The 27381-nt window shown below is 39.4% G+C and overlaps 1 protein-coding gene across 1 annotated transcript; it reads left to right on the forward strand.

Moving 5' to 3' along the window:
• The first annotated feature begins 245 nt into the window (after nt 1-245).
• On the forward strand, nt 246-22025 carry phex (phosphate regulating endopeptidase homolog, X-linked). Its single transcript, XM_078280771.1, has 22 exons — nt 246-676; nt 4580-4636; nt 4772-4933; nt 5697-5780; nt 7243-7469; nt 8812-8880; nt 10030-10146; nt 10307-10390; nt 10843-10985; nt 11313-11406; nt 12562-12690; nt 12873-12974; nt 15951-16028; nt 16747-16850; nt 16944-17002; nt 17462-17516; nt 18804-18871; nt 18974-19104; nt 19419-19484; nt 20255-20359; nt 21251-21327; nt 21478-22025. The coding sequence occupies exons 1-22, from the start codon at nt 553-555 to the stop codon at nt 21575-21577; spliced, it is 2235 nt and encodes a 744-aa protein (XP_078136897.1). The 5' UTR covers nt 246-552; the 3' UTR covers nt 21578-22025.
• Nucleotides 22026-27381: the final 5356 nt, after the last annotated feature.

Below are 27381 nucleotides of genomic sequence, written 5' to 3' on the forward strand. Positions count from 1 at the left end.
AAGAGATTTGACACACACACACACACACACACACACACTTCAAATGTATGCTCAGGTTATTAACGAGGTCTGCAGCCTCTAATGACAAGCGGTAACACACAGATAATGTTCTGGTTTGATTGTACTAAAAGATCTCTGGTCATTACTGGGAAGCCTGGTCCCTTCTGTTCTAGAGAGAGGGAGGGAGGGGAGGAGTGTTGGGGAGAGGAGGAGTGATAAAGGGAGGAACAGTTTGAAGAGCTGGGGTGAAGTTAGAGGAGTTACAGATAGCAGCAGAGAGAGAGAGACTGGGAACGTGAATAAAGTCTGTGTTAAATTGGGAAAGAGACCAGAGTACATAGAGAAAGTGTGTGTTTTAGGAAGATGTTACCATAACGTTTTGGATTTAATTTTCTCCATAAATGTGATTTATTTTTACCAGATATTTTTTTTGCTTTCTGGTTTTTCTTATTTTATCTTCTGAGTGCATCCTCACCTGAAAAGTTAGATTTTTACAGTGTGTGTGTGAGTGTGTTTTTTTGTGTATATGTGTGTGATATAGTATACTAAGTCATGGAACTGGAGCGTTTAGGTGGCGGCGGGGTTAAACCCGAGAGGGGCAACAGTCGTCTCTACAGGATAGCACTGGCCATGTGTGTGTGTCTCTGTGCCGCTCTGTTGCTTGCGCTCATACTGGGTAAGTCCACCACACACACACACAAACACACACACACACACACACACACACACACAAACGCACACACACGTTTCTTCAACCTGCATTATAATTTGTAAGGAATTCAGTGGAAATGTGTCACATACTGTCCTCAGATTATAGTACATTCAGACTGTAAATAACACACACAAGCAAGCCGGTGGGAGCAAAAGTCTTTGTGGAGGGCTCATGGGTAACTATTTTTGGTTCATATAAGGTTTCATGCACGCCCATGTTCACATGCAGATCCTCGTACTCTCCATAATGCACTGTGAGAGTCAAGTTAAATTTTGGACAAATAGTAAAGATTGTGCATGTTGACACTTTGTGGCTATTGTGTACTGTATGTCCTGCAGAATGTGAAATTAATTAGCAGTGAATTGTGTGGCAGAGTAATGGGTAGGGTGTTTTTTTTTAAAGATTTTTTTATGGGCATTTCCGCCTTTAATGATAGGACAGCTCAGACATGAAAGGGGAGAGAGAGGGGGGAAGACACACAGGAAAACCATCACAGGTCGGATTCGAACCCTGGACCTTCTGCATCGAGGAATAAACCTCCTCTACATATGTGCGCCTGCTCTACCACCTGAGCTAACCAGCCGCGTGTTTTTTGGTTTATTTATAGGGGGACAGTGCACAATAATTAACACTGATGTTATTAAAAAAAAAAAATCAATATAGATGTCTGAGGAGATAAACCAGTGATTTGTACCTGTAGTGCAGTTAAAAACAGATTTTGACCTGATGAACTTAGCTGGGCGAGGCAAGTTTATTTGTATAGCACCTTTCGACAACGACGTTACAAAATACACGAAGGGCTTGAAGACAAAAGACAATATAAAACGTACAGGAGGCAAACAATGTAGAAAGTATCAAATTCTACAGATTGAACCATACTTAAAGTTTGATTTCAGATGTGCTGTATGTAGTGTGTTTCCTTATTTCCACAGGTGGAGCGTTTTTTTTTGTCATCTAAATGGAACAATGCAGTCGATTAAACTACTTCCCTTATTTTCTTTGAGTTGCTGCCCATGAACTGGCTCCAAAGAGAGAGAGAGCAGAATCCTAAATATTACACATAAGTCCACATGTGCAGCTTGAAACTCTGTAAACAAACCAACTTGTGAAGCACTAGCCACAGTATTAACAGTGAGATAAATTGCATGTATAACTTTTGCCTGATATATCAAACGTTAGCAAAATTAACGAATAGAATATTATTAAAAGTTAATTCAAATAACAAAGGTATGCCTGGATGCTTAAAATGATCACACTTCTCTATTTGCTTAAACAGCAAGTTATCTCTACGTTAAATATGTAGCTACAGCCAATGAGACAATTGGCTTAGCCAAGCATTAAAACACATGCACAAAACAACCCAGTACCTTTTTAAAACTCACTGATTATCATGTTAAATCTGGTTTGTTTAATTTGTATGAAAGCTGAAGTGTAAAAATGTCAAATGAAGTTGCAAAACAAGATGTAACGAGTTAATTAGTGAGCTTTTTTAACTTTCGGACAGAGCAAAGCTGGCCGTTAACCCCTTGTTTCCAGTCTTTGTGCTAAGCTAAGCTTATCGGCTCCTGGCTGTAGCTACATATATATCGGACTAGTCTCGCATTGCCAGACCCTCCTGCACAGCGCTTCAGAGGAGGGTCTGGCAAGTCCACACAGCATTCCGGGATAGGATAAAAACGTGCTGTGGTTTATTGGCATTCCTTTAAACTAATCACAATCGTCTTCAGCGGCACACGGAGCAACGGCGCATCTGCAAAATAGCCTCGGGAAGGAACGTGTTTCGGTGGAACGTGTACGATCAAAAGTTGTTTTAGTCGTGCAACAGAAAACTCAGATTGGACAGATAGTCTAGCTAGCAGTTAACCATAGTCCTCATAAATTGACCAGAGTTTAAAATGCCAACACAAAGAAAGCCCAAGGTAATGGATATCCAGCCTAAATGAGTGAAATCCGGGGGAATTAGACTAATAACGGACAGACATGAGAGTGGTATTGGTCTTCTCATTTAACTCACTGCAAGAAAGCGTATTTCCCAAGCTATTCCTTTAAGAGTCAGTCTACATGCCGCTTGTTTCAGTAGCTCAGTGTTCGTGAGGATGGTCGTGGCAGGGAAGGGTGTAAGTATTTTTTTTTTGTTATTGAGGGAAGTCAACATTCTTGTGGTGGCATTGAAGTGTAATTATGTTATGTGTCTATGTATGCAGTACCACACACACCCACTCCCTCCTCTGGTCTGCAGCCATGCGAATGACCAGACCCAGGAATGCCAAGTGCTTGTTTGATTTTTTTTTAACTTTTTTAACGAGTTTAGTGAGTGTGCCTCTTAAATGTATGTTTGTGTACATGCATGTTTGTGTTGTGGGGCCTGTTGGGTGTCTCAGTAATGAACATGAGGTTGATATTAGCAGTGACCCCGGAGCCTCAGACATCTGTGTGTGTGTGTGTTTGTGTGTGTGTCAACCCCCTGTGTAAATGTTTCTGACAGAGCGGTCAGGGAAGGGTTGTTCCAGGCCAAGTGGGTCATGCAGGGTTGAGGTTGTGAGTGTGTGTTTCTACTATAAGTGGGCACAACATTAAGCAACTCTCACAAGCAGCTCTAGACAGCAAGAACAGTCAACCTACGAGGTCAGACATTGCGGCTCGGCTCCGTAACGCTCCACTCATCCGTTCACAATGGGGATTTGGTTTTCTAAATCTGTCGTCTCGCTTCGTGGGCTTGTGCAGCCTCTGTTCGCCCTCAGAGCCACATCACATAACAGTGGTTTCTTCCAAGAGGTCAGAGAAGCAGTCTTTGCTTCACCTTCTAGGAAAGGAAGCAAACCTGTGGTCGCACTGCGAGGAGCGTAAAAACAATGGGTGGCTCTATTCTGTCTTGTTTTGGTGTTCTGATTGCCTTTTATTAGAAGTATGTGAAGTAATTACAACAAGGGTTCAAAATTTACTTTTTCGTCCACCAGCCAAACTGTTTGTGAATGTTCAAATTTGACCAGCCATTTAAATGTGCTCTAAGCGACGTTTTTTAGGCTACATTTTTTTTGTCACATACAGCAAACATCTCCTCACTGTCCGCTAGCTGCCTGTCCCCTGAACACACTGTAAAAAAAAATGCGGTCTCTGTAGACAGCCCAGGCTCCAAAAACGGCAACAAAAACAAACTGAGCCAACCTGCACCACCAAACATAACAAACAGTGTTCCAGCCAATAACCGACTAGAAGGATTTGGGGGTGGGGGTTCGGAAGGGAGGGGGAGAGGCGAGCTAGCCTCAGTTTTGTTTGACAATACTTACGTCAACAAGAAGTGACATCACCCAGCATCGCTTGGAGCACCTTTAATAGATTACCATTGTTCTCACTGGTTTTGACGACATCACATCACCCCGATCCTTGCTTATCTCCATTGGCTCCCAGTTTGATTTATAATTGATTTTAAGATATTACTGATCTCTTTTAAAGCTCGTCTGGGTCTGGCTCCAAGCTGTATAGCCGAGATGTTGACCTCGTATTAGCCAGTTTGAAACCTTAGATCCTCAGGCAGGGTCCTTCTGGCCGGTCCAAAGTCAAAGCTTAAATCTAAAGGTGACCGTGCGTTTACCATCAGGGCTCCTCGACCTCCAACAACCTACCTTGAAGTGCTCATGTTATGCTCATTTTCAGGTTCATAATTGTATTTAGAGGTTGTACCAGAATAGGTTTACATGGTTTAATTTTCAAAAAACAACATATTTTTGTTGTACTGCACATTGCTGCAGCTCCTCTTTTCACCCTGTGTGTTGAGCTCTCTGTCTATCAAAACTGTTTTAGTCACTTATGTGATTTTTACATTTACAGATGTCAAGCCTCATCCGCAACTCTTTTCTTCTCCCTCAGTCTCTCAGAAATCTAGTCAGGAGGAGTTCTGTCTGACCCCAGAATGCATCGAAGCAGGTGAGGAGTCACTTTGCGTACAATTGCCCTGACCAACCACTATTGTTTGTATGGTAACTGGTGGAGCGTGAGATATTTTAGTTGTATTATTTGGACTCACTGGGTTGGATTTTTTTGTTTCCTTCATTCTTGTAGCGGGGTCTGTTCTGAGTAAAATGGACCGGTCCGTTGACCCCTGCGAGGACTTTTATAGTTTCTCCTGTGGCGGTTGGTTAAAGGAGAACCCGATCCCCGAAGACTCCTCCTCGTATGGCATATACCCCTGGCTGCGACAGCATGTAGACATCCGACTCAAAGGTGTGTTTGCCCACAATTTCCCAGCAACGCCCGGGTTCATCTGCTTTGATGAAAGTACGCTTGACTTTAACAGACGTAAAAAGGTTCAAAAGAAAGTAAGAGCTCTTTTGGTATACACATGAAAAGACATTGCAGAGAAGTGAGACTCAAATTGTTTTATTATCATTCATTCACAAGTGTAGGAATATTTCATTAAAGGTCCCATGGCATGAAAATATCACTTTATGAGGTTTTTTAACATTAATATGCGTTCCCCCAGCCTGCCTATGGTCCCCCAGCGGCTAGAAATGGCGATAGGTGTAAACCAAGCCCTGGGTATCCTGCTCTGCCTTTGAGAAAATGAAAGCTCAGATGGGCCGATCTGGAATCTCCTCCTTATGACGTCATAAGGAGGAAGGTTACCTCCCCTTTCTCTGCTTTGCCCGCCCAGAGAATGTGGCCCACCCATGAGAAAGAGAGAGGCATCATGGCTTACATCATGATTACAACTTAACTGCTGGACTCAGTAAACATTTCTTAACCTGAATCTATCGTCTCAGAGTTGATCCTTGAGTTTTGGTATCCATAAGTCCTATCAACGAATACGCGGGAATTAGAGTAATTGGAGTCAGATATCTCGGCCTGTGTCTTTTCCGCCAAAATTCCCTTTCAACACAAGGAAAGACTGTACTTTACATCTACAGTATATGTCTTAAAAGTTTAATTCAGGTACAGTTTATTGTTGAAGCTGTGACTTATGACACAGATTGTTTTTCTTTGTCAGAGTTACTAGAAGCTCCTTCGGACCCTGATGAACTGGAAGCAGTGACCAAGGCTAAGATCCTATACCGCTCCTGTATGAATGAGAGTGAGTCTGACACACACAAACAAACTTGGTTTTGTCACTAAAGAGGACATTGCTTTGACTTACATTCATTGCCTTCAAACTTGACCAAAACCTCTACATGTCTAACGCAACTCTTACCCTTATCCTAGTCTAGCACTGCCAGAGCTTCTTCCACAGCTCTGCGGAGGAGGGTCTGGCTAGTCCACACAGCTTTCCTGGATAGGAGAAAAATGTGCTCTGATTTATTGGCATTTTTTAAAACCAATCACAATCGTCTTGGGTGGTGCTAAGCGCCGAACACAGGTACGGTGCCTCTGCAAAATAGCCTCGGGAAGGAACTTGTTTTGGTGGAACGTGTACACGTAGGGAGGCGAGCTCTGGAATTAAAATGGCTGTCGAGTGTGATGAGAATTTTCCTCAAAATGTTTTTTTTCATTTCATTGTCGGTTCTAGCTCAGAGGATGTTTCTCAAATCGACCATAGTTTAGAATGCCAACAAAAAGAAAGCGGAAGGTGAGGGACATCCGGCGGCAACGGAACAATCTCGTAAATGAAACATTGTCAGTGTAGACTACCCTCATCCTAACATTTACCTAATCCTAACCCCAAATGGGAGGTAAGTCTCCAAATGTGACTTTCTTTGTGCCCAGGGTGTGCATTCGTTCAGCCCTTGTATGGACTGCTGTTCATATAATGCCTTTCCTAGCCCTTTAATCTGTGACTGACCCTAACTTTAAATCTAAACCTAGTTCTAACCTTAATCCGAAAACTAAATCGTAACCCTCAAACAGAAAGTGAGGGCCAGACAAAATGTCTTCACAATTCAAACATGTCCCCACTCTCCATGTCTCTAAACAGGTCCTCACAAAGATGCTGTATGTCAAGAGCACAAACAAAGACACAGTGATGGTGTAAAATAGGACAATGTGAGGTTTTATTGATCGCCATGGCAGATCTAGGTCATTGCAGAAGCAACAAGCAATAAGATGCATCAGGTGACAAAGCAAATTGCGTATATATTACACAAAAAAACAAATACAAACATGAAAAATAGTAAAAACAATCAATCAAACAAAATTGTTTATATATGCTCTGATGCATTTGCAAAAAATCCTGTCAATTTACATTTAGTAATATCTTTTTTTATTTTTCTGTTTTGCCCACCCATGTTTTTTCCATTTTTTATTTTTCTTCTATCTTTGTAGGACCATCTGATGGTTATACTATGTGTTTGTAATCATGATGTCTGCTAAAGTGGAAACTGTGTTTTGAGGGCTGCACCCTGAAGAAGGCCGATTTGTGCCAATAACGCGTGGGTTGATGCCCAGTTCTATTTTTAATGTAAGATTTCAATATGAAATAGCCATTTAAATAAAGGCCTTTTAATTTTGTTTCACAAGAAGAGTGCCTTTGACCTTTTTCCTCTTTTGAAGCACAATGGTGTATGTAATTCTAGTTTATTAATCTGTGTGTGCTTCCATAGCTATACTGGAAGAGGTGGACACCAAACCAATGCTGAAAACACTGAAACAGCGTGAGTTCCGTTGGCCTGTTGTGGGGGATGGGCTCGGCGGGGAGTACCAGTGGTCGGCGGGGGAGTGGAGCCTCCTGAAGACTCTGGCAGAGATGAGGAACCAGCACAGTAAGAGTGCCCTGATTCGCCTGTACGTCTCCCCCGATGACAAAAACTCCTTACACTACATCATCAAGGTCAGACATCCACAGTTCATTACTGTTCAGGCATGCATATTTTTTTTACATTTAGATTTTTACAATTTGAATTAGAAACCTACGGAAGAGGATTAGGGCCACATGTGAAAAATGTATTTGAGTTCTGAGTTTAAAAAAACCCTTTAAAACAAAGTCAGAATTCTGAGATTTAAGTCAGAATTTTTGGAAAAAAAGTCAGAATTTTTGGAAAAAAAGTCAGAATTCTGGGTTTAAACTCAGAATTCTGACTTTTTTTTCCAAAAATTCTGACTTAAATCTCAGAATTCTGACTTTGTTTTAAAGGTTTTTTTTTATAGCAGCAGCTTTTTATCTAGCTGTTTCCTCCCCTTTCCAGTCTTAACTGTACATCCTAAGCTAAGGAAACGTGATGCTTTATACTGATTGATATGAGAGTGGTATCACATTCAACTCTCTGCAAGAAAAGCGAATAAGCATATTTCCCAAGCATATAAATGTGGAACTATTGCTTTGAAGGACCATACTTATTGAATATCTTTCATTGCTGCAGATCATTATCCAAACCATCTTTTTCTAAATTGATTTTCTTACCTTCCAGGCAGACGTTGGTTTAATGCCAGCACATTTTGAAATTTGACCTGTAGAGACCTGACATTGGTTGAGCTACAGGACCATCACAGTAAATATTTAGCCACCTTAATCTTTGTCAGTTACATTGTATGATACAGTTGTCTGCAGACACGTTTTTTGGACAGCTTTTCCTGTTGGTGATTTCAAGGCAGCTTTGATGAAATTATGAAACGTGAGAGTCGACTGCTGCTCACCAAGCTTGACAGCATGATTACAATGTTTTTTGCCTGACAACTCTCGACACCTGAAACGTCGACGTCGCCTGATTGTGCCATCAAAAAGAGGTTTTCACAATGGTCCCTGTTCACACATCTATTACCAGGCAACCATTATGTATCTTTGATAGGAAAAAAGGCAAAGAAATTCAAGTCCTTATTCCTTTTCTCGGATCCCCATTAGCTGCTAACAATGTAGCAGCTACTCTTCCTGGGGTCCACATAAAACAATCACAACATATACAATTAAAATACCAAACATACAGTTTTACATACATTTAAGACAAGACATATAGTGCAAAATAGTGCACGATTATCTTGTATTGGTGTACAGTACGGTGCCATTTCCGCCCATGTAGTTGAGGGTACACAAGCAGTATTTAACAGTATAGAAATGCTTTTTGTACTTATTTTACATTTTTCAGATTTTTATTTCTGCAGCAAAGGTCACAAGAAAAAAGAAGAAAAAAAACCCAAAGAGCAGTGGAAGTTAACCTGTGCTCTTTTACTTTATATAGCTCGATCAGGCGTCCTTGTCTCTGCCCTCCAGGGAAGACTACATCACCAACACTTCCTCCGCCCGGGCGGTGAGTCTCTGCTTCATCTTTCAGTTCTTTTTAACTGTCATCTAGGAGTTCTTCCTGCAGCAGCTATTTCCTTCCTGCTTGAGTGATAAATTGTAGCAGAAAAGAATTTTGGCCATTTGAAATGTCAATAGTTTTTTTTATCTGAACAAGAGCTTCTTTTCAGACTCAACGTTTACACAAATGCTAGACACTCGTAATGCAAAAAAATACAATGTAAAAGAGGCAGCTGATACCGATTACCCCACTTCGTCCAACTCGTCGTAAAATGGGTAAGTTATAGAGCGTTGAGTCGCTGTTCCCAAAACAACCACCACCTCCTGCATTTATGACGTACTTTCCTGTTACGTCCTTGTCGGGGGACGCATCAAGACACATTAACGTTTACATAACAAAACATATGAGATCAAATGCGTCCCAGATCACATTGGCAAGTGGAGTGAGTGGTCGGATAAAAACGATTAATTTTTTATGCTGTCCACTTGTGACCCAATTGCCCACGAAGCATTTAAAAAAAAAGAAAAAAAAAAGTGTCTTTTAAAAAAGTGTAAACTGGGTCTAGGTTGCAAAGGGGAGCTAACTGGAGATATAAGGGCTCCTATCATATGTTCAAACTAAAGCTAAACTCTAGCATATATATAGCACTATAGCATAAAACATTTTTTTTTAACTATGGGTGGGTGTTACTCTACCATAATGGCACCTTTTGTAATTTTGTATTTTCTTCTTTGTGTTTTGTATTTATTTTCATATTAGATTATAGAGCATTTATATTTCTCCTAAGTCCATTACGGCACAGGTGTTTAAACCTAGTTTAAGCTTTAAATGGTTATATTGTTAATAGTGTTATTCAATGGTTATTTTCTGCTGCTGTGGGTATGTCCCTTAAAACAGATAATAATGATTATGAAAAATGATTTTATAGCAGTACAATAGTATCTGAGTGCAGGTGTAAGTCCTTGATTGATGTCTGACGTTTGATATTTGGTAGTTGTATTGACACTAGCTTACAGCAATGAAAGAATTTTTACATTACATTATATGTCATTTAGCTGACGCTTTTATTCAATGTGACTCACAATAAGTTTTTTTCTGTCTCTCTCTCTCTCTCTGTCTGTCTCTGTCTCTGTTTCTCTCTGTCTCTGTGTCCAGTATCGTGCAGCCTTGCTGAGTTTGATGGTAGATACAGCTGTCATGCTGGGCGCTCCAGAGAAATCAGCACTGACCCAGATGGAAGAGGCTCTTGCCTTCGAGACCCAACTGGCTCATGTAAAGACATCTCATCAGATAAATATAATCCCACTTAAAATGTATTGAGACGGTTTGATATGCCTCAGTGGCTCTGGAGCTAATTAAAACCCAGCGTTGTTTGTTATGTTGGAATTTAGTATCAGTCATGTCAGTATAACGTTGCTCATTGTGTCTGCAGATCCTGATTCCCTATGAAAACCGCACCAGTGAGAACATGTACAACAAACTCTCACTCTCCCGTCTTCAGCGCTCCATACCACAGGTACTTTAAGTACATACATACACATAACACAACAACACAATGGCAAAATCAAGACTATTAATATGTCCCCTTGTTTCTCGAAATCCATACCACCTTTATGGTTTCTTTTGCATATTTCTTTTAATGACTTAACATGTGAGACAGGCAGCCAGAGGTCTTTATTCTACATACACAAATGCTATAGACAGGTCTTTCTCCTTTCTCCTTTTCTTCTCAGGTGTGGATCAGTAAAATACCATATTTGTTTTATCAGTGCTGAAATTAAACCAATTTGAAGAATTGTCATTGACTCATATTATAAAAAACTGACAGCAAAGAATTTAAAGTGAATTATAAATCAAAATAATGTTGTTTTTGTCAATTACGAATCAACACAATTGCTTTTAAATACGTTGTTTTATTCCTACAGGTTATATAGTGTATGTAACCTTTAGCCCTCCCTCTATCTGCAGTTTGATTGGCTGGGTTTTGTAAAAGCTGTGGTGGAGTCTAAAGTCGAGCCGGTTCGGTCCATCTCTTCCTCTGAGCCCGTCATCGTCCGAGCGCCGCAGTACTTCAAGGAACTTTTCAAGCTCATTAACACCACAGACCCCAGGTACACACACATATACACACACACACACACACAAACAGCCGGACAGAGAACACACAGACAGATGAGCACACAGTGGGGCTTGAGGGTGCCTGTCTCTCATTATAAGTATATTATAGTGTATAATGAGATTACATGTAGGCATTTAATGAATCTCTCTCTCTCTCTCTCTCTCTCTCTCTCTGTCTCTCTCTCTGTCTCTCTCTGTCTCTCTCTCTCTCTCTCTCTCTCTCTCTCTCTGTGTCTCTCTCTCTCTGTCTCTCTCTCTCTCTCTCTCTCTCTCTCTCTCTCTCTCTGTCTCTCTCTCTCTCTCTCTCTCTCTCTCTCCAGGACTGTAGCTAACTACGTACAGTGGCGGACAGTTTTTTCCAGGATCACCACTCTGAGCCGTCGTTTCCTTTACAGATACCTGGACTATGCTCGGGTTGGTGCAGAAAGAATCTTACAAAATATATGTCTATATTTGAGGATTTTTAAGTTTTAGATTAACTGACAACAAACCTGACTTTGTTTAAACCTTTTTTTTTCTAAATGTAACCACAGACGACTCTCTTGAAGTGAGTCGTTGGTGCACCCCTGAAGCTGTGTCCAGTATGTGCTACATACTGATCATGCAGTTTTTTTTTCAGTTAACATACAAGAGATTCATGTACTCAGGGCCGTAGCGACCATTGAATTTGGGGGGTTAACAACCTGGATATTTTCTATATATATATATATTCAATCAGATTATACAGACAAATTAGATAAATACAATATGAAAACCCAATTAATAAAAATAAAATCAAAAACTGACCTCAGTATTTTTTTAAATACTTTTTTACAGTCCTGCTTTACTGGTTTGAACCTAAAAGTAAAAGATATGGGCCAAAGATTATCAAAGATGCTGCATTTTGTCTAAATGTTTTGTAGCTGTGAGTAGCTCCTTCATTTCCTTTGTTAGTAGTTAGTTAGTAAGTCAAACACATAGCACCCTTCACAACCAGTCTTACACAGTGCTTCACAAGAGCATTTGAATAGAATATATGAATCAAAGAGAAGTGTGTGTGTGTATGTAAATATTAAGAACACATCAGCGCATCAAAAAAATCCAACTCATACCGCGAGGTCATTTAATGTGCAATCAGTATGCATATATTAATCACTTTTCCAGTTGGAATGGACTACGTACTGAAAAATATGGACAGAGCTTCAGCCTCATACATATACAAAAACTCTCAATTTTGTTAATGAGGAAAGCCTAAAATCCTGCAAAATGTAAGTAGTAAGCCCACACTCTTAACTGTCTCAATCTCTGTTTTTATGTCCCCAAATGTTCATGACAGTGATTAGAGAGCTGGGAAAGTTATGTGATATTGTGTGCTATGGTTTTCTATTTTTAAGACCCTAGAGGGAGCTCCAAATTAATGTTATAGCATGCCAAAAACACAAATTATGATACATGTGAAATAATTAGTTATACTTTTAAATATCTGTCCCAAAATGCCCCACCTCAAGTAATGATTCTGAGGGTAAGTTATCCCCATGTGGGGGAAAAGACAATGTCACCTTGAATCTCCGTCTCATACACCCCCACCAGGTAACCACGGGAACCACCTCTCTGACCCCGCGCTGGGATAAGTGTGTAAACTACGTGGAGAACTCGCTTGTTTATGCCACCGGGCGCCTCTTTGTCAACACACACTTCCAGGAGGACAAGAAACACATGGTGCGTGTGCTCTTGAAATGACGCCCTGTCCTAAATCTCGGGTCAAGTGTTTACATTTTGTGTAACAAATGTGGGTTGTGTCATCCACGTCGGAGCAGGTGTGTGTGTTTATGTGGCAATGACACCGAGTGCAGTTGTTTTTTTGTAAGCGGACTCTGATTAATTGAGTGTGTGTTTGTCAGATGGAGGAACTGATCGAGGGTGTTCGTTGGGCGTTCATTGACATTTTGCAAAAGGAGAACGACTGGATGGATCAAACAACAAAGAAGAGAGCCATCGAGAAGGCAAGAACAGCTAACAGCTACATCTTCCCGTTTCTAAATATTTCCTCTGTCCCATCTCAGTCTGGACACAGCCATTGTAATAATCAGAAAACTGGTATTTTCCAATGAACTTCAATTTTTTGCCTTAAATTTAAAGCTGCATTAATGGTTTTATTTTTTGGCCAGTTGGGGGCAGCGTTGTTTTGGTTTCTAAATCCAAATATCTGTCTCTTTGGCTAGATGACTCAGATTAGATAGATTGACTTTCTTCCCCAGCTTGTCACTGATTTTGTTTGTCTACTGCTGGGCAGCTAGAGTGCAGTGAATGTATCACTTTTTTGCTGAAAACAGCTGCCTGCTGCAGCCAAAAAGGGGCTTGGTGAGAGCAGTAAGAGGCAACCAAAACAGTAATGTTGTTGGCTCTAAAACCAAAACATTGAGCTGAAAGACCCTCAAATGCTTTATAGAGGTGAAGTGGAGAGTTGGGTTATAATTTTCTTTTCTTTGGGTTCATCACTACAAGCAACACTTTTCACATACAAATAGTTATAATGTGATCCATCGTTAATCTAAAGATATTTGTCATAGCCGCTTTAAGGAAACAGCTTATCCTCCGCTCTGATTTCCTCTTAACTCAAAATTCAATTGTCCGGGGCGCCCAGATTGCTCAGTTGGTAGGGCGGGCGCCCATATATAGAGGTTTACTCCTCGACGCAGCGGGCCCGGGTTCGACTCCGACCTGCGGGCCCTTTGCTGCATGTCTTGCTAGCGCAAACCAGTGATTAGCTTCTAACGCTAGCCTTCAGGGCAGAGGGTAAATCGCTATTTCTACACCACTAACAAGGCTCAAAATAGCACTACACTTCAATGGTAGCATAATGAGGGTCCCTACATGTAAATCGAAGCATTGAGAACTGTAAGTGTACAGACAGTTTATTAAAAAGCTAGTTTATAAAGACTGTACCGTTACATTATAAAGGCAGGCGCCATCTTGGGAAAACAGTCATGACCAGTCGAACCAGTGATGCTATTTTGAGCCTTATTAGTGGTGTAGAAATAGAGATTTCTTTTTTACTTTACCCTCTGCCCGGAAGACTAGCGTCATAAACTAATCAGCGGTTCGTGCTAGCTTGTTTCAAGCTAGAGACACATTTGATTAGCATGAAAACATATCCCAGAGGACGGTCGACTCAGTACACATATGTTATTAACCCCTAGGTTCATTTTGAGCCGGAAGTGTCCTTTAAAGCTTCTTTTTTGACCACTGCATAATTAAAGCTAATGAATGTGACGCAAAGCCCAAACAAAGTGCTAAAAGAGTCTAAAAAGCACAGTAGAGTTGTCGGTTTGTTACTATGAGTGATCCTTTTTTTACATTACACAAAGTCATTTAACCCTCTGAGGACGAAAGACACACCGGCGCGTCCAAGTGATGTTTGACAAAACTCCTCGTCAAAAAGCGATATTAGAAAATTTCATTTCAGACATTTATTTACTATTTAAATCATAATATGTAACCTAAGACTGTGGTAAACTCATTTCAAGCCCTGAAACAATTTGTACAAGACTTCTGCGTCGAATCGACAGCGTACCCCCCCCCCAGACCCCTCTGCGTTGATGCAAACCCCTCTCTGAGCTCTTCGCCGTAGCTCGACGTGCACCTCCAAAAATGTGTAACTTTGCGTCGAGGCGACGCAGACCGCAAGGACTGTGATTGGTCAACTCGTCCTGTGTGTTGATAGTCGGTGTTTCAAGCAGCCTACTGTGGGGAGTAGCAACATGCTAGTTCACTGACATAAGCTTTGCAAATAAACTCAGACAGATTTGGTTACAATGACGGGGTTATCCGTTTGTAAAGTGTCTATATGTCAGTAACATTTTGAAATTAGCACTTCGCCAGCAAGCAGTACTTTGTGGGCAGTTGTGCTAAAGTTTGCTTGCTAACATAACATAAACTGTCTCTCTCTCTTTTTCGTTGGAAATGGCAGAGTTTCGCAATTGACCCTCTGGAAACCACACACCCCCTAGCGTTCTGGCGGTGAAATGCACCGCGATGCAAAGAAATGAGTTCATCCCCGACGCAGAACTCTGAAAGGGTCATGAGGCTGTAGGAGCGACGGCGTAGCTACGGCGTGGAGTTGTCGCAGAAGCATAAAACAGCCTTTAAGGTTTTTTTTAAAAATAGATTTGAGGAATTTCAAAAAGCCAACATCAACGTTTCAGCTTTAGCGCCAAATTATCTTTTTACACATTGCTCTAGAAAAAAATTCTAAAATGTTCACTGTATGGAAAGCTGAGTTTATTCTGAACATTTTGATAGGAAACACATGGGGATCAGTCATATGCAAATACCTTAAAAAAGGTAAATTTAAGAAGATATGTGAAATTGCCCTTAGACCTCAGTGGGTTAAAATATTTTAGGAAAAATGGATTACTGCAGCTTTAAACCAGAATATTGACTCACTTGAGAATCTAACTTTATGTCTGTGGATTCTGCTTCATCTCATTTCGTCGTGAGTGCTCACACATTTTTTGATTTAAGACCTTGTTTTCCTTTGACACAGCGGTGTCGTGCTGTACTTCATTTTTACTGTCTTTGTACCCACTTTGTCCGTGGAGGACCCTTGTTTTTAAAAATGTTCCTTTCATAGAGTACTTTTCTCCTTTTTGAACCAATCACCTCCCCATCCACCAAATTTGTTAAAACGACAATATTGAAAACATTTCAACAAATCAAGTCCCTCTTGAGTTTTTGCCATAAGCATATTAGAATTGCACAGTTCAACAAGAACCTAATAAAAATCCAACACCATTGCATTCAGAGTGGCTCCATATTTCTTATGTTACAAAGCCATTTTTGTCAGGACACCGGGGCTTTGACTCTCACTCTTTATTGCTTGTAACAGAATTTCATTTAATTCTATTCATGATTATGTGAAGACCTGTTTAAACTTTCCGTCCCATTCACTCTGTTTCTCACTGTCTCACTCTCTCAAGGCTCATGCAGTTCTGGCTAAAGTTGGCTACCCCGAGTTTATTCTGAACGACACCTACCTCAATGAAGATTTAAAGCAGGTTCGTATAGCACTGCTGAAACTAGCTCTTTAGCATAGCAGGGGTACAACATGGTACTCGGTAATAAAAATGTTTTTTTTTTTTTATTTTATTCATGGTTTATCCTTGCTTTCATCTTCTCACCTATAACTGCTTCAAGAAAATAATTGAACACCAAGTAATATTTTAAAATCTTATCAATCAATCTTTGACCCTCCTGTTGTCCGTGGGTCAAATTTGACCCAATTTCAAAAAGTTTCTATATCAGAAATTTGGGTTTCTGTCAACCAAATTGTCAAAAACAATTACGTGGATGTTTCCATACAACGCTCTTCACAAGTAAAATAAATGATCAGTTCACTACTTTCATTGAATTTGGCTGTTTAATTCAATTTTATAGCGTTTGTAAAACAATTGACTAAAAGAACGTTGAAAAAAGTGACAAAAATGTCGAAAAAAAGCTTCAAAAACGTGGGGAAAAAACAACAAAAAGTGCAGAAAAAATCGACAAAAAAGTGACCAAAACACGGAAAAAGTGTCGAAAAAAAACGACCAAAAGGTTTTCATTTAAATTATTTTGACCCAGAAAAACGACAAGTTGCATGGTCGATGGGAAGACAACAGAAGGGTTGAGTATTAATCAATCTTAAGAACAAAGATGGCAAGCTGTCATCTTGGGGTTACTTTTTCAAAAGTGTTGTACTTCTCAATGTGTATTTGCTTTTGCTTATGTTTTTAGCTAGTGTTCAGTGAGAACGACTACTACGGGAATGTGATGCAGACGTTGAAGTTCATCGCCCAGTCGGATATCACCTGGCTCCGAAAGAGCGTCCCGCGTACAGAGTGAGTGGCAGGACTAATCACTGCCAAATTGCTGTGTGACGTTTTGTGTGTTACTTCCTTCTTGACATGCCATAATGTGTGTTTGTGTTGCAGGTGGTTTACAAACCCAACAACTGTGAACGCCTTCTACAGTTCGTCCACGAATCAAATCAGTAAGATTCAATGTATGATTGATTACTGAGATGCCAAAATTATTATTATTATTAGTCACAAGTTCTTGACTTCTGAATCTCGGTCCAGACAAGGTGCCGCTACACTGCACCTTAGTGATTTCAATTAAGTAACTGCCTTGGATACATTTTTGGGGGGATTATTATTCCTTTTAAAATGGCTGAGTAGGCATTTCAGTGTCAGAAATAATTGAGAATTTGCATTAAAAAGATACTAAAATTGACAGAGAGGACATGAGGAGTGCTTCTTAAAACAGGTCAAATGTGATCTGTTTCATAATAGTTGCTCCCCAGAGAAATCCCAGTTTTTTTAATCACAAATAACTGTGCCTAACACAGGCTGAAAAAGAAAAATATAACTCGACCTTCTGAAGTAAATGAACCCTGTTTGGACAGGGCTAAAGACACACAGACTAAAACTATTTTGGTCTTCTCATTTAGGATTTCCTGCTGGAGAGCTTCAAAAACCCTTCTTTTGGGGAAAAGAGTATCCAAGGTGAGATTAAAGAAATGTGACAAGCTCTGCTATTGGACCAAAGGAAAATGCCACCTCATGTTTTTTACTCAGGAGCAATGTGGAGCTCTGAAATAATCTGACATGAACCTACTTATAGAAAACCACAGAGAGAGCTGTAGTGGTGATAATAATAATTGAATAACTCATGCTCCACTGATCATGAAATTACAACTCATTAATCACACGTTTCTTAATAAGTTATGAGTTTCATTTTTAGAGTCTTATAATACACGTTTTTTCACAATTCATTGGTAAATAATTTACAACCATAATCTATATAATCCTCAATTTGTTTGTACAAAAAACAATGAAATTTATGTAATTTTATTCATTATTTTGTCATTTAAAGACAAAAAATTTGATAATCCTAACAAAGAAATTCTGTAATGGTCTTCTTTTTAAATGGAAGTTCAAGCAAATCTCTTGAAGACACAATAAAAGTGACATTCCTAAAACTAAAGGTTGGATTTGGAAATTGCTACAATGTCACGATTGCTGGACATTTTAAGTATCTAGAAATAAAGCTAATTACTGGAAACCAGTCAAAATACTGCGTATAGGTATATTTGTAATACAATGTATGCTGCATTTGTCCTTAACTTGTACTTTCATAACATGTTACCACATGCCTGTCTTAGCCTGTCAGCTAGCTAGCTAACATGACACATGGCATTCCAGTGAGAAATGGCAGCTAGTTGCAATGGGTAATGCTAACCAAGACTATACAAAGTTAGCACTGAAGCGTCCCCTCACACAAGTAACGTTTGCATAAAAAACAGGCAAAGCTTACAAACTGCTTCAAAACAGGATTTATTATCAGCCGTTACTTGTAAATGAGCTGGCGAGCTAATAGATAACACTTCAGCCACTCTGGAAATATGCTAGTGCTAGTCAGTCGCAAAAGCTTCATCCTATTTTCTCTGTACTTGTTTACTTACCGCCTGGTATTTTGTGCATAGCATTGTAGATGATTTCATTCAATAAAGAGTTATTAAAGGGTAAAAAAGGCTCTCTTAGCTATAGCCAGCTCGCTAACTCTCACTTAGAATGTTCATAAGCAACTAAGCTAATGGACGTTTACACAGTTTATTCGAAAAGATGTATTTGTACCATCGAGTTTTGCAAACCATTTAATTCATCCCACAGCAATTTCATTTAAATGAAATTATTTTGTCATTATATTTTACTGTTTTAAATGTTGCTGTGACTTATTCTACGTTAGAAAAGGAGCCTAAAAAGGAGGACTAAACTTGTGTTTGTTTTCAGATCTTTAAGTTATGGCGCCATCGGGGTGATAGTAGGACATGAGTTAACACACGGCTTTGACAATAATGGTAAATACTGATCGCCAAGAATGACCTCAGAAAACAACCATCATAGCGTCAGAGATTTCTAAAAGTGGTGATTTTTTTGTGTGTAATGCTTTTCGTGAGCAGGTCGCAAGTATGACAAAAATGGCAACCTTGACTCGTGGTGGACAAACGCTTCTGTAACAGCCTTCAATGAGAAGACCCAGTGTATGATTGACCAGTATAATGGCTACTACTGGGAGGAGGCCGGCCTAAATGTAAGAGGTTGAATCTACAGAATTTGAGCTTAAAATAATTCCCTGAAAACACATTCAAATAACGATCAAGTCAAGAATATTCTTGCATAGTGCCAGTTTGACACTTAACATGCTTCTTCGAGGTTGTGTCTTCAGTGCATTTCTATTTTTAACTCCCATGCATTTTTAATGTGTTTCAACAGTAAGGGGTGCATAGTACACAGCCAGGTCGCCCTGATCCAGAATGAACTTTTATGACTGTAACCTCTGTAAATAAGAGGCCTACTGAAGGAATAACGTGAGAATCTGTGCTTTGTGGATGTGTTGTTCTGCAGGTGCGGGGCAAGAGGACACTGGCAGAAAACATAGCCGACAATGGAGGAATAAGAGAGTCTTTTAGGGTATGATCTGTTTTCTTACACAACACTCTTGCAAAGGCAGAAAAGCTCCTCTTGATCTTGCAGAAATTGCATAATAGGCCTTTTTTAGGGCAGACATTTTTTCCTGTTGTACGGAAAATGACAGGTGAAACTAACTAACTAACGTTACTGATGATATTATTGCATTCAGGTGCGTCAGTAAGCCATACCAATAAACCTGTATGAATATTTAGAATAGAATTTTTTTTTCACTGAAAAGTAGGCCCTATGTTCCCACAGCCCTATGTTCCCACATTTCTAAGCCCTATGTTAGGGTTAGGGTTAGGGCTACATTCCATCTGTAGTACATTGCTACTGGATAATAGGTTGGGTGTAATTGGCTACCAAATTGGGAGAAAGGGGGATAAAATCTGATACAAATTTATGAAAAAGGAAATGTGGGAACATAGGGCCTAATTTTGAAAAGAATCTGAGAAATGTGGGGACATAGGGCTCCTATTAGTTATACCTGTGATTGTAATGAGTTTGGTTAGTGTTTTTTTATTAGCTACACCTAGCTGCACCTGTGCTTGTAATTGGTTATGCATTTATTTATTAGTTACCTATGGAAGAGGATTATGGCCACATGTGAAATTTATTGTGTTCTGAGTTTAAAGTTTAAGCCCTAATCCTCTTCCGTAGTTACCTGTACTTCACAACTCAAAATGTCATATGTATGCAAGGACTCTTTATAAAACTTGTCATGTTAAGAAGCCTAGGTGAGAAAATGTTCTCTTTATACTTGTGTGCAGGCGTACAGGCGCTGGGTAGATGAGAACAGAGGTGGTGTGGAGGAGCCTCGGCTGCCTGGTGTCGGACTGAACAACAACCAACTGTTTTTCATGAGCTATGCACATGTAAGGACACACAGACACAAACTATTTTGCTACTCTGCCAATGCCATGCTTCAACTAGTAAGAACATTTCTTTGCTCTTCTGTTATGTGTGAATAAACTGGCATTTGCCTGCAAGGCGCTACTTAGCAAAACTAGGTTAATGTTGAGGTATTTGTCTTGAACTGGTAAGATTTAAGTAAATATTTTAAAACGGATGCTATACAATGCAAATTACAGCTTATGTCTCAGCTGTAAAATCTAAAGCTGTATAACATCAAATGACTCCTTATATCAGTTGTGGTTCCAGAATTGTGAATTGTGATGTGTCAAATGTGCCATGAAAGCACGCTCTGCTGTTTTTTATCCATATGCACAGTTTTGGAAAGTAACTAAGTATAGTACTAAAGTATTATTTTGAGAAACTTTTTTTGAGTAATTCATTTCTGCTTTATATTGCTACTCCGGTACATTTCAGAGGCAAATATTGTTGTTTTCACTTTACTACATTTGTTTGACAGCTTTAAATGCTTTTTAAATTAGCCCCATCTTTACCAACTGCAATATTAAAGTTGGGTTGATCACACACTAATACATCAATAATTATAATCCAATATACTGTATATCAAGCATATTTTTACTCTAATACTTTTGTACTTTTACCTAAGTGACATTTTTAATGCAGGACCTTTACTTGTTACAGAGTATTTTTAGTAAAATATGAGTACTTTTTCCACCACTGCATATGAGGGATTTTTACTGATGATGTGCTTCATAATGTTGCATATAAAACAGATAAAAACATATAAAAACAGAAATTAGCTGCCGGTGCCGCATATGGTAAAGCAGGGAAGTGAAAATACACATATTTAGTACACACAGGCAAGTAAATTATCTATACAATGTTCTCTGTAGGTGAGATGTAACTCATACAGACCAGAAGCAGCCAGGGACCAGATCCAGAGTGGAGCTCACAGTCCACCAAAATACAGGTACAAACACACACACACATGCACACGCACACACACACACACACACACACACACACACACACACACACACACACACACACACACACACACACACTCACAAACTCACACAGTCCTAACAGCCTAACCTTCACCATCACTGTTGCCCTGCAGAGTTATCGGCGCAATGAGCAACTATGAAGAGTTTCGGAAAGCGTTCAGCTGCCCTGACTCGGTCATGAACCGAGCTGCACAATCCTGCCGGGTGTGGTGACCTTTGGCCTCAGCTAAGATCCTGAACCAGGCCAGAGCTGTCAGCAGGACGTCCGTTTCAAAGGCTGATAATGCTGGGCTTAGCCAACTTAGTTTACATGATGTGGGAACAATGCAAAAATGAAGCAGAGTTCTTCTCACAGAGAGAATACACTTGTGTTACGGTAAGAGTGGGAAATGTTGTAGACTGAAGCCATTTTCAATGGGCTACTGTATCTTGTTACAGTTACTGCATATGTTGCAGTTACTGCATAAATCATGACTGAAGCCATTTGTTAAGGACCATACTTTATGGATTATAGAAATGTTGGAAAAAGGAGGCTGCCCATATATGTTTTTTTATTTTATTTTTTTACAACAGCCCTATATGTACTGTATGACTTGATAAAGCTAGAACCTTTCTTATGGGAATACAATTGTTTTATATATTAAAGTAACGGTACAATGAATGATTTTTTTTCTTCTTATAGGAACCTATATGGTAAATGTTACGGTAACTGTGGTAAGCAGAAATATATCAAGTCAATATTTGCATATATTCATTAGCAGCCATGAATTCCCGAAGATTCAATCATGTGTGATCATTAATAGGATAACATGCTAAATATAATACAAAGGAAATAAGTTAGATATGTACAGTTCAGTTTGATCTCATATTAACTCTTAAAACCTTTTTCTTTTTCCTTATTTTTGTTTTTAATAATAATGAATGCATTTATCATAATTGTAATATATATATATATATATAATCTGTGTGTGTGTGTGTGTGTGTGTGTGTGTGTGTGTGTGTGTGTGTTCTCCTTTGATATAGTCTTTGTCTTGTCTTTGCTTTCTGTCCCACTTTGTTTCATCCTTGGTCTTATGTCAGACATTCATATTTATTCTGCTGAAGTTCCGCCCAAGGCAAATGAACTCACAGAATTACAAGCACTCAAACTACAAGATCCTGTACTCCATTTGTCTTTCTGTTACCACACTGGCAAGGTGCACTCAAACTTCAGCTTGTTTGTAGTACTGGATGTTGCTCTTGAATATGGGGAGTATTTTTTTTTTTTTTTTACAGATTTCACAAGTTAGTCAGACAATGTATAGAATATATCTTATAAAAAATCTCCATATGTCCCATTTTATTGTTTAAAACCCAAAGATATTCAGTTTACGATGATATTAAACAGTTCATTTTTGTCAATTGGCTATTCAATATATCATTTCAGCAGCCCTCAAAATATTTTCACTCTTAACGTGTACTTTGAAATGCTGAATAATAAACATCCATAACTCCACAGGGGAAAATATTAAATTGAAACCGCTGTGAATTATTTATGCGTTTCTTCAGTTATAATATTTTATAATATTATAATTGTAACTTAATGGAAAGGACGTTTTGCTTTTCCTTCATTATAGTAGCCTGAATGTGATTATGGTTCACTGTGTTGCTGTTTTTCGTTGTGCTTCTTTCTGTTCAGGTTCTAATAAAACTCTGAGACATTATGCTGTGTCTTCAACTCGTAACTTTGCTGTGATTGATAAGGTGAGTTGGAAAATGTGTGTTCAGAGGTGGCAGACAGTGGACGGAGGGGTCTGATGGATGGAGGACAAAAGACATAAAGAGATTGAGATTGCATCTGAAAACATGTCCATTTATTGATTTTCCTTTGCACCTGCTATTACACGCATCACATCTCATTCATTTATGTCAGCAGTTCCCATGGCAACTTGAAGATGTCAATGTGTTTGTGTGTTTGCATGTGTGTCTTACCAGGGAGGGGGTAACATTAATGACTTATATCTGTGGCAACACCCGCGGCAGTCACATCAATACACACCAATTATTGTACAAAAACAGTTCAGTGCCCCAGTCGGTGTGTGTGTGTGTGTGTGGGGTGGGGGATTGGGGGTGATTTAAGAGACAAAGAGGAAGATGAGATTGACAATAATGAGCTGAGAATTTCCTTTTTACTAGATGTGTAAGCAACATCATGCATCAGGCCCCTGGCAGCCATTCTTGCACTCTGACATTCATTATCATGGCGGATTCCACTGCTGATGTACACAAGAAATAGATAAAACAACCGTTTTTCAACACTTCTTTTGTTACTCTCTCTCTCACTGTCGCTCTGCTGCAGCCTCCTCCAGTCCCTTCTAACATTCAGACTAAACATTTCACCAAAAAAAAAAGATCACCTCCAGTTTTAAGACATGAAAATACTTAGCTTTGAAAGATAATTTGTGTCTGAGATGTTTTTGTCCACAAAAAAAGATCAATTAAGCTTCCACAAAATTCTTAAAATTACTGCTACTCATTCTAAAATGTGTGTGTATATATATATATTTATACTGAATATTTTAATAACCCTTGAAACTTTTGATTTGAGTAGATTCAAGAAGCTTTATTTCTAATATGTATACATCTGATGTTTACAATTAGGCTTCCTCAAAATTCTTAAAATTACTGCTACTCATTCTAAAATGTGTATATATATATTACAAATTTTGAATATTTTAATAACACTTGAAACTTTGATTTGAGTAGATTTAAGCTTTATTTGGACTATGTATACATCTGATGTTTGTAGTCAGAGAGTAACATGAGAATCAGTCCCTGCAGCTACCTCGATGATCTGTGTTGGTAGTGCAGTTAATAATGAGCTACTGCGTCACTTTGTGCCATTACTTTATTGAATTGTGATAAATCTACTTTAGTGGCCGGTGTAAAAATGACAGCTAAGGTGATTAAAATGCTGATTTGTCCCCTGAGTCCAGTCTCCGTTAAACAAAACCACACCAATCTGCAAACATCAGTAAATCAAGTAGCAGAGGGGCACAGATTGACCCAGAGGATCACTAAACAAAAAGTGGTTTTGTGGTAACAGGGGCAACTCATTTTGAGTATTCTATTTATACCTCCCCTGCTTCTACAGGCCATGTAAACTGTAACATGTAAAGTCAAAAATGTATTTAGATGCTCTGGACGGAGACCAGTGAAGGATATTAGAAGCACTTTTCCGGTGAGCGCTGAGCGTTACTGCGCAGCCTCCAACTGAGAGAGACGACGTAAATGTGACGTGAGCAACCTGTCTGAAAGTTGGAAGTCTTCTGGTAGCTGTGCCAAGAGAAATCTCAATCATTCCCAATCTTGCAGAGACGGAGAGCGTAGGTATATGTAAGGAGATAACATAGGCACAGGCTAATTATTGCTAACTAAAATGATAGTTAACATTAGTAATTAAACGTAAACAGCTAATGTAAGTCGAAACTGTCTGCGAGTTTCTCCTGTACTGTACGGTAATTCCTCTACTATGCGACAGTAAGTCGCGTGGTTATGACACAATCGTTAGCCTATTTTTTACAAAAAGGCTTGCTACGGAGTCATAAAGTGAGATACAAGGTAATGGAGCCTTTTATACATTGTCGTGTTTCTTTAGAAATGAACAATGGACAAATAAAGTCTTCAGACGCTTCAGATGTAAAGTTATTCACACTCAAAGTGGCGCCTAAATGAATGGCAGTCAATGGAATGCTAACGGCGGGTAAGTGCTTGTTAGCATCAAAATGGCGCTATTGGAGCTACGGGTTGTTGACAGACGCTTACCCCCTTGATGTTTCTGGCCACCTGGTGAATGCAAGTCCAACAATCACTCTTCTTTTAGCTCATTTAACCAATTGGCAATACAACATATATTGATTATTGCTGCTGTAAGGATTGTTATCACATGGTTTGGGAATGGTGATCATGCAGTATTGAGCGTGTGTACAATCAGGGGCGTAGCACAAAATTCTGGGCCCTGTAGAAAGGCATTCTCTATGGGCCCCTCCCCGCACGCTTTCATTCTATCAGTTTTTGGGCCCTCCTCAGATGAGGCGTGTCCCCCCAGTCCAACACCCCTGTGTACAATTACCAAGACAGAGAACCCCCCCAAGAATCATAGGAGCTGTATTGGATACTCTTTTTACAGCCCATGGGTTAAAATGTGGAACTTTATGAAATTTCACTTCATAACAGTTTGTGTGTTCTGTTTGTGCAATATCTCCTTCCCTTTTATTGCTTTTGTCATTGCTATCCTGTTTGCCTTCTGCAGTTATCCTCAGTTTTATGTTCTTGTTGAGGGTTTCCTCTGTATTTTGGACTGCATTTGGGAACTCCATGACAAAGCACATGTCTGCGCTATCTGATGTCATTACAAGATCGGGGACTCCCTTTTGTCAAACTTTTGCCCTGGTAAAGGTCTACTGCCCAAACACTTGGCTTTTTTTATTAGCTAGGCTACTTGTATTGGACCTTAGTGTGCAGAGGCATCTTTTAAAAGTCTGTCCAACACAATGCAACTCGACGGGAGCCAATTCTTCCCACCTATGGTTGAGTATTATGATGATATACTGTACAGTAGCCTATGGGATGATAAAGAGTTGTAGAGATTTTGCTTCCCATTATTACTGACTTTAAGCATCTTTGGTTGTATTTGGCCGTTGTGAACAATATTGCAAATCAAAATGAGCTGCAGTGTGGTAATATTTAATTTCCAGGATTGTTGCATCCTTGTGGTTACGTAACTTGCTTTATTAAACATTATTTTACTGGATAAGCCAAAAACATATATTAAAATCTGGTTATTTTATCAATACACTGTTTTTCATTTGAATTTAAAGACAGTGTACTATATTACAGTATACAGTAGGCTACATGTCACGTTGATATACAAAGTATGATTACATACCTTTCCATGGCATCCAGCCCTGCCCCATTATATAGCCTAAATCCTAGACATTTGTCAAACCAAGCAGCAAGTGTCTATGCGAGTGCATGTTAGATCAAAAGGCAGCGGCTATTTCTGCTGTTATAGGCTTATACATGTTCTGATGGCCAGAAATCAAACACTTTGTCTTTCGTGTCCTCCAAATTCTTCTTAAGTGGAGGTGATGGCCAAAGGCAATCAGTCCAGAAACACTTCACTTCACTGCATTATAAAATTTGCAGTCAAAGAAACCACCCCGAAACACAGAAATATTGTCCAGTCACGTAGTTCTGTTTTTGTCCAATAGAGGGCAGGGAAAACATGCCTTCAGGCTCCTGCTTTGAGGTGGTGTACAGATTACAGAAGGGTCCACTAATCACACAGAATACATGTAGCTTTCTGACAGGTGAAAATGGCTCTTCTCAGATATCACACTCCTTTTAGTACACAGGTTTTCCTCAGGCAACGCTCAAGTCATAGGGCCTCTCCCAGTTTTATTCATCAAGCTTGTGGCACTCAGCTGCCTCACCCTTTCTCTTTTTTTCTGGCGCTTTCTCTTGCAATTTTGTGAAAGAGAGGCAGAGTGAGCCATGTGATACACTCTTTGCATCCTTCTGCATCTATCTTCTCTGTTTCTGGCCTGTAACTGTAATCAAATATTTGTGTCTAAGAGGCCATGGAGATGACTTCACTGTATATCTCCCTCTTCCATCACCCTCCACTTATGCCATCCTTCCTGGCCTCGTGAGCTAATGTCCAAATGACATTTAGGAAATTATGAATGCTGCTGATCCCCAAGACACCAATGCAGAAAATAGATAGACAGAAATAGCTAAAAGGAAAACAGAGATGGATGAATGGATATTAGAGGATATGGAGATGCAGAGGTTGGAAGCCATGAAATTGAGGACATACGTTTCTTAAGTTTAAAAAAAAAAACTGATCCAGACCATATCTGATTTTATTATTTATTCTCTGTAACCAAAAGTTTTGCTGTTGCTTAACTTTAAAACCGCCCTAATCAATATTTATTTTTATTTTAACACTGGTTGAAATGACTACGTGAAAGAGG

This window comes from Sander vitreus, chromosome 22, assembly GCF_031162955.1.
Source record: "Sander vitreus isolate 19-12246 chromosome 22, sanVit1, whole genome shotgun sequence".
Lineage (NCBI taxonomy): Eukaryota > Metazoa > Chordata > Actinopteri > Perciformes > Percidae > Sander > Sander vitreus.